The following is a 12,320-nucleotide window of genomic DNA, read 5'->3' as shown; positions in this document are numbered from 1 at the left end:
AATACAAGTGCACCTTCCAGGTCTAAGAACTCCTTAGGCAGTATCCGCTGCAAGTTCTATAAAAAGACAGGACATATGCAAAAGGAATGCCCTGACTTTAAGGAGTGGTTGGCTAAAAAAAGGTAACGATTATTTTATGATACTTGAGTCCTATAATTTAAGTGTTCCTGCTAATTCTTGGTGGTTTGATTCTGGTTCTATGGTTCATGTTACCAATTCTACTCAGGGATTCCTTTCAATCCGGAAGCTGGAAAGAAACCAAAGAACGCTTAAGGTTGGGGATGATCGAGAATTAGAAGTGAAGGCCATTAGAACATTACAATTAGTTATGAAAACTGGTTTATGTATTAAACTTTATGATACCTTATATGTTCCTGAGGTAACTCGGAACCTTGTATCAGGACCAAAGTTAGACATGGACGGTTTTATTGTTTCCCATGGTCATCGCAAACTCTCTATCCTCTATGATTCTGTTCTTTATGGTACTGGTGTTCTGGATGGTGGTCTCTATAGATTAGAACTAGAAGATAACTTTTCCAAATCTTTGTTGTCATATAACATTAATGAATCACTCACAAAGATGGAAGAGAAACGAGACTTAGAGACTTCATCCATGTTGTGGCATCAGCGTTTAGGCCACATTTCAAAAGAACGATTAAATCGTCTCGTAAAGGATGAAGTCTTACCTCCTCTCGATTTCTCTGATTTTGGAACATGTGTCAAATGTCTTAAAGGTAAAATGACATTAGCGAATAAGAAAGGTGCCACTAGGAGTTCTAATTTATTAGAACTCATTCACACTGACATTAGTGGTCCCTACCAAATCGCTGGCATAATAGGACATACTTCATTTATCACTTTCATTGACGATTATTCTCGTTACATGTACTTGTATCTTATTAAGGAGAAATCTGAATCTCTTACAACTTTTAAAGATTATAAGGCTGAAGTTGAAAAGCAATTAGATCGTCAGATTAAAGTTGTGAGATCAGATAGAGGCGGTGAGTATTATGGAAGACATACTGATGTGGGTCAAGCTCCTGGTCCATTTTATGAGTTTTGTAAGGGCCAGGGGATTGTGAACCAATACACCATGCCTGGTACACCTCAGCAGAACGGTGTCGCTGAAAGAAGAAACTGTACCCTTATGAACATGGTGCGCAGTATGTTAGCCAACACTAATTTACCATTATTCCTCTGGACTGAAGCGTTAAAAGCAGCTGTTCATATACTCAATAGAGTTCCTTCTAAGTCTGTCCCTAAAACTCCTTATAAACTTTGGACAGGAAGGAAACCGAGTCTTAAATATATGAAAGTATGGGGCTGCATTGCTGAAGCAAAACTTTACAATCCTTTCCTAAGGAAACTTGACCCTAAAACAGTTACCTGTTTCTTTATCGGGTATCCTGAGAACTCTAAGGGTTATCGTTTCTATTGTCCTTCCCATGTCACCCGTATTGTTGAAACCAAGCGTGTCGCGTTCCTGGAGGATTTCAAGGTCAGTGGGAGCAGTACCAACCCTTACGAAGAATTGCAAGAAGTACAAGACGCGGGGGGGAGAGACTCGTCGCTTACCATTACTCCGATTACTCCTCTTGTACCCAATGCAACTACTGCACCTGAAGCTACTGCACTAACTCCAACTTCACCTCTACAATCAGAACCCATTATACCTCATGACGAAGGCACATCAAACGCTCATAACCAAGATAACACTGTACCCGATAATCCACTCAGGAGGTCATGTTGGCAAAGAAGGCCTACTAATTGGGATGATTATGTTACCTACCTGACTGAAATGGATCCCGGAAAGCTCAATGATCCTATCTCTTACAATGAAGCCATTAGCAGTGATCAGTCTTCTGAATGGAATAAAGCAATGATTGATGAGCTTGAATCCATGAAGAAAAATGACATTTGGGATTTGGTAGAATTACCAAACGGAGTCAAACCCGTAGGATGCAAATGGGTGTTCAAAACAAAACTGGATCCGAATGGGAACGTTGAACGCTACAAAGCGAGATTGGTTGCAAAGGGCTACACTCAGAAAGAGGGAATTGATTATCAAGAGACGTTTTCACCTGTCTCTCGTAAAGATTCATTAAGGATCGTCATTGCCCTAGTAGCTTATTTCGATTTAGAGCTGCATCAGATGGACGTTAAAACCGCTTTCCTTAACGGAGATTTGTACGAAGATGTTTACATGAAACAACCCGAAGGCTTTAAACCTGAGGGTCAGGAGCATCTAGTCTGTAAGTTGAAGAAATCCATTTACGGGTTGAAACAAGCATCACGTCAGTGGTACCTCAAGTTTGATGAAGTCATGAAGAGGCAAGTTTTTATGAAGAATCAAGTGGATCAATGCACCTACCTCAAGATGAGTGGGAGTAACTTTACTATACTTGTCCTTTACGTAGATGATATTCTATTGGCAAGTAATAGTTTAGACATGTTGCATGAGTCGAAGCGGTTACTTTCGCATAACTTCGACATGAAGGATCTCGGAGATGCTTCTTACGTCATTGGCATCGAAATTCACCGAGATAGACACAAAGGGATCTTAGGATTGTCCCAAAGGGCTTACATAGATCGTGTCCTTACACGTTACAACATGCAACAGTGCAAACCCTCCGTCGCTCCAGTAGTTAAAGGAGATGTTTTCGGTTCATTCCAGTGTCCGACAACAGAGGTTGAGAAGGAGCAAATGAGCCAGATACCTTACGCGTCAGTAGTCGGGAGCTTGATGTATGCTCAAGTCTGTACTCGTCCAGATATCGCTTATATTGCTGGAATGCTAGGCCGTTATCAGACTAATCCTGGCCTAGATCACTGGAAAGCAGCTAATAAGGTACTTCGATATCTGCAAGGGACGAAAGACTATAAACTGACTTATAGAAGAAGTGATCATTTAGAAGTGGTGGGCTATTCTGATTCTGACTTTGCCAAATGCAAAGATGATAAGAAATCCACTTCGGGCTATATCTTCATGTTAGCAGGCGGCCCTATCTCATGGAAGAGTCATAAACAACAGTTGACCATAACTTCCACAATGATGGCAGAGTACATTGCTGTTTATAATGCAACCTGTCATGGAATGTTGCTTAGAAATCTGATCACTGGACTCAAAATCGTTAATTCCATTTCTAGATCATTGAAGCTTTACTGTGATAATTCAGCTGCCGTTAGTTTCTCGAACAGTAACAGTTCGACTGGAGCTGGTTTATATCTCGATACGAAATATCTATTTGTACGTGAATGAGTTGAGGAAAATAATCTTTGTATCGAGTATATTAGTACTAAGGATATGCTTGCGGATCCGATGACTAAAGGTCTCCCTCCTAAGGTTTATGAAGAACATGTTCAGAATATGGGATTTAGTAAAGACCTTATTTGAGCATATTGTACTAGCTTATGTTTATGATTAATGAAATTTCCTCAGTTTGATTTTGTGTGTCTATTAGAATATGTTCAACCGGTATAATGGCATATAGACAAATAAAGTTACAAGTCAAACAAAGGGCTTACGCGTATTTTGATCATGACGATTAGGTTTTAAATTAAGGCTATAGTATGATTAATGGGGGTCCTGAGTCGCATAATGATTCAACGGCTGTATTTTTCTGCTATAGTATTTGTTTAAGGCTAAAATGAGTGTTAACTCCTGATCAGGCTTATCTAATACTCATAGTAAATGATTACTCGACTAAGTGGGAGAATGTAAGATTAAATATATTACATATTGATATTTAATCTATAGCCATCATAATCATTTACATTATAGAGATCAAAATATATTATAACCTATTAAATAATTAGTTGGTAATTGTTGATGGACCATATTACCCTTATTAACTAATTAGTTTTCCTCCTGGGTGCTTATATAAGGAGAATTATGTGGAGGTTAAGGGGTTACTCAGTTACACAATTACACACACCCCATTAGCCATAACATCATAATTTTCGACCTCCTCTCCTAGCCGATATCCCTATTCGGTTTTCTAAGTCCCCATCATTAGTCAGCACCCTAAGGAGGAACCAGATCACGATGACAAGCATGTCGAACTCCATTACTGGATTCTCCAACGCACTGTCTGCTATAACAGGTATGTTTTATTGTTTTCCTTCATGTATAAACAGAACTGAACCAACAGACAATCATTCAATCATTAGATTGATTTCGAATTTGAGACATTTAACATAGTTTAAATGGTTTAAAACTACACTTATAACATTAAAGTCCATGCTCTTTGCTTATTATTAAATAAAAAAAAAAAAAACCATCCATTTCTAGAAACACAAATATTTGTTTCATGAAAACATGCACCCAAAATTATGAGAACTAGTTTCTAAAATGAGAAAGACCACAAACAACAAGAAACTGTGACAAAATCAACACAACAACCGATCAAAAACAAGATTCTTCATCTCCTTCATGTCATTCATCCAATATCCCATAATGTTCTATATTTTTTCCTATTTTTCCCCAGAAATTTCCCACTTTTCTACCATTTTCTTTAATAGAAGTGTTTTTTTTTTTTAATTGTTTTCTCATTCATTCAATACTTTCATGTTTCTAACTTTTCAAAAGATTAGGCTCATGTAAATCCAAATCATGCATCATTTATTTCCTATCAGAAACCATTGAAATCTTTAGGCGAAAATGGCGGACGAAGAACAAACCTCGGATCAAATCCTTGAGGAGGATACAATGCAAGAAGAACAATCCACAGATGTTATACAAACAGATGACATATCGGGTTCAGATGACAGTCCGAAACAAGAAAAGCCCGAAAACACAGAAAAGCCCGAAAACACCAAAGAAAAGCCGAAAAGTGTCAAAGAAAAGCTTAAAAGAGGTAAGTTTTTATAGACATTTTTTTTTATTAAGGTGTATGGTTTTTTGGATCAACTTTATGTTTAACGAAAAAAAAATCGATCTTTTTCTAACAAGATTTCGGGTTTTGTAGATATGGAACAAATGAAAGAAAAATTTTCTAAGTTGCTTTTAGGAGAGGATATGTCAGGAGGAGGAAAGGGTGTTTCATCAGCTTTGGCTTTATCAAATGTCATCACAAATCTTGCAGGTAAGTTAATTAGTTTTAAAAATGAAATATTGTTTAATTCTTTAAAACCCAAGATTTTTTTTTATATTTTAAGCGAATTTGCAGCTTCGGTGTTTGGAGAACAACATAAGCTAGCCCCGATGAAAGAAGACTCGAAAAAGAGGTGGAGAAAAGAAGTCGATTGGGTCTTATCCGTAACGAATTATATCTCAGAGTTTGTCCCCGTCCAACACACGGCCCGAGATGGATCAAATATGGAGGTCATTTAACTTTGTGTTAGGATTTGGTGCCCAAAGTGGTCAACATACTAAAAAAGCTTTTCATACCAATGCGATTAGGTTAAAAGTATGCCCCTTTGACGCTACTTTTAAAATGATGGGCTCATTGAACAGACTGTTATGGGCTTATTCGTCTTGGGAAATAGATTAATAAGCCCAACAAGAAACAATATGTTGAGCCCATCATTTTGTGGCCTTGGTTTAAATGAGATTTCGAGGGTTTTTTTTTTTTTTTTTTTTTTTTTTAATAATCATATTGACCATTTTGGGACCCATGATTTATGGGTTCCTAATATAATCTTTGTGGGTATTGTGTGGCTTGGGTTCCTAATATATAATTCAGATATGCAGATTATGGTGACAAAACAAAGAAAAGATTTGATCATGAACATCCCTGCATTAAAGAAGCTTGACAAGATGCTCACTGTATGATTCCTAATGTCCATTTTATAAATACATTATTAATTAATATAAAAAAAATTAATATAGTAAAAGAAAATTGCATAGAAGCTCATATGCTTTATAAGTTCAAATCAATATTTTAGGGTTCAAACTTTTGTTTTCAAAGAGCTTGCAATTTCAACCCAATGGATTTATTTGTCAATTGGGCCGAACAGGTCAAACAGGTTGACAGCCGTCTAAATTTTATCTATAATACGTACAACTTCTAAATCATAATATTCAAAGAATTAGACAACCACAGTAATAATATCGTTTTTCTGATCACAACTGACCCTTAATTAGTAATTTATAAAAAAAAAAAACACATAAAAACGGACAAAAAGTGTTTGAGAGTCAACCCGACCTGATAGACAATGTCCTATTTAGAGTATCACTATAATAATATATTCAATAACAACTGACCCTTAAGTTATTTATATAAACAAAAGACCAACAAAAAGTGTTTTGAGTTGACCCGACCAAACAGACTGAATGACATATTTCAACACCGAACCTATCTTTGATACCATTCAACCCATCCACCCTGCCACCTCTATTTATATGCTTTGACACGTCAACAATTAAGGTTCAATACCAACCTAAATAATTTTTTTTTAAATGTGAACCATGAAATGTTGATTTTCTAAGTACAAATCATTATTCATTAACCAAACCAATCATTCAAATCTGCTTATTTTACTTGTAAATAATCAGATAAGCCGTTTTAATAAGTAATCCTAAACATGCTCAAAACTACTCATCGTTATATTAAAACGATAAGTAGATAAAAAATTTAACACGCGATCCCAAACACCCCCTTATGGATATATGTTTCAGGATTGTCTAGACAATTTCAAAGATCAAAAAGAATTCTGGTATGTGTCGAAAGACGCCAATGAGTCCGAAAAAGGAGTCCAAAGAAACGATAAATGGTGGTTACCGACCGTTAAGGTTCCACCGGGCGGGCTATCGGAAGATTCTAGAAAATGGATGCAAAAACAAAAAGATTGTGCAAATCAAGTTTTGAAAGCTTCTATGGCTATTAATGCTGAAGTGCTTGCAGAAATGCAGATCCCAGAGACTTACTTGGAGACTCTCCCAAAGGTACAACTTGTAATGCTAAGAGTACAACTATAATTGCGGCGTGTACAACCCAAGAAAGCCGAGCTGCGTTCGACAAATGTTTCGGAAGTAAGCTTTAATTTTACAGCAGATGGCTTCATGGGTTGTACACCGGATTAGAGGTGGCAGAATAGGCATGGACAGGTCAGACAAAAACGTGTAATATTTTGGTACTCGGGCCACGTTTTTTAGGTTGTGCCCGTTAAAAATCTATGTTATCAACCAGTTTAATCCACTTGACCCGTTTCCTCTTGAGAATAAATTTTTTTTCTGTTTTACCTATTTGACACGTTAAATATAAAACATAACCTAAAGTGGCCCGTCCCGTTCATAAGTTGATAGATTTGGTACTCCTCATTTTGATATGCCAAATGGATTCAAGCTTTTAAAACCGAACCATGTGTTAAACTTTAAACTAAAAAAATTAGTTAAAAGTTATTTCTATAAAAGTGCCCCAAAAGTATCCCCATGTGTGAACAACCTTCTCAATTGATTTACTTGAAACACTTGTATCATTAGTTTAAAAAATAATTTTAAATTCATACTTTACATATATTACTTCCTAAATAAATTTTCTTAAAAGTGATATAAAAAGGGTGGTTGGTCAGCTAACCCATTTTAACATGAACCTATTACCAGCCTAACCCATTCTGCAAAATCGGGCTATTTTTCTTATTATAAATGATTCAATTTTAGCAAACAAACGTACTCAGTAAAATCTCGGGAGAGGGGGGGGGGTAGAATAGGATCAGAATCGGCCCAAACATTTTCTCTATGTCAGAGGATAGAGAGACTTCTCCCGTTGACACGCCCAACTTCAAAAACCTTTTCTTGACGAAAATATTTTCAATTTATATATTGTTATTGTTCGTGTTACACTTCAAAATGTACCTATGTAAACAACTTTTATAACTTTGTTACATCATAAATTTAAGCTTAGAGGCCTAACACATATAATAACAATACATATAAATTAAATTAGTTTTCCATGTACCCAACCTGAATGAAACTACATTGTTATCATCACAATATTGTGCAAGATTGATCAATTTACTCAAACAAATTCAGTATTTCCAATCAGAATGCGCGGGATAGCCTAGGAGAGACAATTTATAAGAGCATTACAGTCGAGTTTTTTGACTCGGGCCAATTCCTGGCATCCATGGACTTTTCATCCGAACACAAAGTACTCGACTTGAAAAACAAAGTGGAAGCTTCAATGATTATATGGAAACGCAAAATGACCCAAAAAGAGTCAAGATCTTCTTGGGGTTCATCTGCAAAAATGGAAAGAAGAGAGCTTTTTGAAGAGAGGGCGGAAACTATTTTGTTACTCCTCAAACAGCGGTTCCCGGGACTTCCTCAATCGTCATTAGAAATGAGCAAGATCGAGTCCAATAAAGTAAGAGCACAAATAAACCAATTTTCTTTTAGTTAACGAGTACAGATTTATTAGCATTGAGGAGAATTAGACGGGATACAAGTATTAGCTTGTAACACCTGTCTAAATCTCTTCCCCTTTGTGGAAGTTACGTTATGGGAGGCTTAGGTAACGGTAAAAGATGATTTGGGTTAAATAAATAATTTTAGACTTATTGGGTCAATTAGGTTAACCTGCAAACTATTCTCCCAAATTTACAACAATAAAAAATTAATAAGTAACTTTCAAGTTATTCTTAAAGATATTTTAAACATTTGGGATAAAAGTTTTAAGGTTAACCCTATCTAACCCAACATGCCCAAAACTATTTGTTTTGCAATATTATTACCACATACTTTACGATATTTCCATAAATAACTAGTGCGTAATCTGATTATATATATGGTATAGCCCAGTTGGTCAACGGGTTTTCCACTAAGTGGTTTTCTTTTGGGGTGGTCCCAAGTTTATTATTAAGAGCAAATTCTGTAAATATGGACGAACACCACTGGAAAAGATTCGAACTTGTGCAGAAGCTGGATACCAGCTGCTTTGCCGTTCAAAATATATATGTGTGTGTGTATATATATAGTATTATTTTAAATAATAATGTGATTTTTTAAAATATAATCATCTAGATTTTTTTTCCAGTTTTTGTTTCTTTCATCAAAACACACTAATTGTTTATTATAAAGGTAAAGTATTTAGACATAAAAGTATTTCAAGTCAACCTAACTTGTACTACCCTTGCATGTTTTAACTTAACCCATTTTAACCCGGTATCCAACATGACTCACTTGTACATTTTACAACCTTTGAGCTATACAAAACTTAATTTTTTTTCTACAATATTTAGGATGTTGGTCACGCGGTCTTGGAGAGCTATTCAAGAGTATTAGAAAGTTTAGCAAACACGGTGATGAACCGAATCGAGGATGTACTCTATGCAGATGAAGTGGCGCAAAATTCATCAGAGTCAAACGACGAGGAATCCGATCAAACATCTACTTCAACAACAATATCGGATGTCATGGGGTGGAAGGGTGCTCAAGGAGAAACATAAACAGTCGTTGACGTTCACATAACAACTTAAAACATGACACAAACATGTGGGACAACTCGTATTCTGAACTTTTTCCAGTCCCATATATTGAAACTACTTTATGGCCTGTGTGTATCCACTTTTGTTTGTATATAATTCGGCCCAAGAACATGTCTAATGACAAAAGATGGTCGTGAACTTTTGTAAAAGTCAAAAATACTCTTGTGTTGATATATCAAAAACAATGCCTTGATGTAGAAACTAGAGTACTTTTGTCAGTTTACATCTTATAAATAAGAAGGGTGACATATAAAATAGTCTTAATATAAGGATTAGAATATTGTACATATAGCTTTTTAGCCGTTCAAAAAAAGACGAGTTTAGTATAATTTAAGCCGTTCAAAAAAAATATCAGTTTGTTACAATTTGTTTGAAGCTAATCATTTAACCCCCGAGTAATTAAAGCCTTCTTTCCTTAACATCTACAAGCCTTGGCGAATGACGATGACGATTCAAGCATTCGTTATTGGCTAGAATTGAATGTGAAACCAGAATGAAATCAAACTGTCGTAACGATTATTGTTTCCATTTCCATGGATGATCAGTTCTTTCTAGTGATCACAACTTGGTATGGTTTTGAGCCTTTTATATTATTTGTATTTTAAGGATTAGTTTTGATGTGTTTAATTTGTATATATGTAAAAAAGTGTAGTAGATTGAATTGAGATGAATATAATGTGAATTTCGATTTGATTAACAATTTGCTTGTAATTATCATTGAATTAAGAAAATGGTGGATGCAATGATGTGGTTGGAATTGTTTTGAAGAAGAAGTTGACATGTATGCTTTAAACTTATAAGTTGTTACTTTAGTTTCTGTCTTGTTGTGTTTGTGTGTTTACATGTGTGGTTCGATAAATCTGTCATTAGAATTCAAAATAAGTCAAGTAAATATATTATATTAAATCGCTGTAAAGCATAGTTTTTTAGGCTATGCTCCGAAGCAATTATGTAATTATTGGATAATATAATCAACTGTACTGTTAAATGACACAAAAAACCTAGAGCGTGTTGCATTTCTTGATTTAAAATTTGGCAAAACAAAGGTTTAGTCAAGCGTTGTAAAATGTCATACTTGATTCAGGTCAAAACATATCATACTACATAAAACCATTTTGATTCACGTTAAAACATATTTTGACCAAAATAATCTCGAACCATTTAAAAGAAATGGCCAAATATATTCATATCTTATACATCCAGAACAATTAGTGCCAAAGTTTCACCTAATAACTCTTAATTTAAATATCACAAGTTCATATAAAAATTTGTAGTATCGATAAGATTTCAACAAAGACGCTTTGGCCGAGTGGTTAAGGCGTGTGCCTGCTAAGTACATGGGGTTTCCCCGCGAGAGTTCGAATCTCTCAGGCGTCGGTTCTTTTTTTGTTTTGTTTAATATTTTTGTGTGATGTCTCATTTGAAGAATTTTTAAAAGTACACTTAAGAGGCATAGTTGCTCATATGTGTGTGTGAATTTCAGACACATCACTAACCGAACTTGAAATCCACTGAGTTTGGATAAAGTCAAAATAAGTTTGGGTTAGTTTTGACGAGTTAAACATCATAAACACACTTACTTAAATGGGTTGTGCTCATATCAACCCGTTGGATTCGTAGGTTCACCCATTTAACTCATTTATTTCTTTTCTAACTTTTAAATGTGTTTTTGGTAATAACTTAAACTATTTAAACTATGTAGGTACTTTTTTATACCAAAGCTTAGTTTAAATATCAACCAGCTTACTTTATGTCATAACTTATAAGTTATAATTTAAACTATGTGTGACACGATTTTCGAGTTTGCGTACAATGTTCGGGTGTGTGTACGCAAGCACAACCAATTTAATAGCTCAACTTGCTTAACCCATAATAGAAATATGTAAACATACAAAAAACTGAGATTTTTAAAGGGTTATTAGATTTAAATAACTCAAACGTTCACCTTTTGGTCGACTACACTTCCAACTAACGAATTGTCTCCGACCACCCTCAACTTTCAACTTATTTTCCCCTACCACTCCCAAATTAACCCAACCCCAACGCCGTTACTATTCAGGCCGACGTGGCATTTTTAAATGGTGTGGCATGCTTACATGGATTTAACATTAATTAAAAAAACCCTTAAAAACCCATTTTCCCTCACTCCCACCTGCACCATTAAACCCCACCTCCACCACCATCTACCTCCTTTCAACAACACCTACTCACCACCATTCCTCCACCAGTTCCACCATCAAAATCCTAAATCCAAAGAAACCGTTCATCACAACCGCCACCATCCAAAGAACGCCAAAATCCAAAGAAATCATTTATCACAATTGTTCATCCAAACAAATAGTACATCATTGGTGATGGTGGTAGTACGGTAACACACTTCCCTCGAGAAAAACGAGAACTAGGAGAGGTGGTGGGTGGGGTGGCCTTTTTTTATCAGATATGGATTGATCGGGTGTGGGAAATGGAGTTTGAACGGTGGTGGAGTGATGGTGTACGACGGTTAGTGGCTAAACAAAGTTTTCAAGTTGGGGTTTGATGGTATGGAGATTAGAGGTTGCAGATTCAGTAGGTGGATTTGGTGTATGAAGGTGGTGTGGTGATTGGAGGCTAGGGTTTCTAGAATGGTAAAGGTAATGTTGGGGTGGTGGTGGAGGTGGTGGTGGTGGTGGTTGGTGGTTAGAGGCTAGGGTTTTTGAGGATAGTAGAGGTAAGGTTGTGGTGGTTGTGGTGTCGGGGGCGGTGGTTGGTTCTTGTAGTGGTAGTAGTGGCTGTGGCGGTAGTGGTGGTGGAGGTGTGTAGGAAGAAGGAAAAGATTGTATATTATATATGTGTGTGTGTTATTTATTCCACGTCATTGATGTGCTTGTGAACACACATTGTAAATTGTATATCTT

At 36.0% G+C, this 12,320-nt stretch overlaps 1 protein-coding gene and 1 non-coding gene across 2 annotated transcripts; both read left to right on the top strand.

Moving 5' to 3' along the window:
* Positions 1-4,969: 4,969 nt before the first annotated feature.
* LOC110931173 (rop guanine nucleotide exchange factor 12) lies at positions 4,970-9,387 on the top strand. The gene is made up of 6 exons (XM_022174580.2): positions 4,970-5,084; positions 5,169-5,323; positions 5,693-5,767; positions 6,620-6,886; positions 7,986-8,306; positions 9,181-9,387. The coding sequence occupies exons 1-6, from the start codon at positions 4,970-4,972 to the stop codon at positions 9,385-9,387; spliced, it is 1,140 nt and encodes a 379-aa protein (XP_022030272.2).
* Positions 9,388-10,721: 1,334 nt separating this feature from the next.
* On the top strand, positions 10,722-10,803 carry TRNAS-GCU. Its single transcript has one exon. It is a non-coding gene; the product is annotated as a tRNA-Ser (tRNA).
* The last annotated feature ends 1,517 nt before the right edge of the window (positions 10,804-12,320 follow it).

The sequence above is a fragment of the Helianthus annuus genome, chromosome 3, assembly GCF_002127325.2.
Source record: "Helianthus annuus cultivar XRQ/B chromosome 3, HanXRQr2.0-SUNRISE, whole genome shotgun sequence".
Taxonomy (NCBI): domain Eukaryota; kingdom Viridiplantae; phylum Streptophyta; class Magnoliopsida; order Asterales; family Asteraceae; genus Helianthus; species Helianthus annuus.
This window is presented reverse-complemented; position numbering and strand designations above follow the sequence as displayed.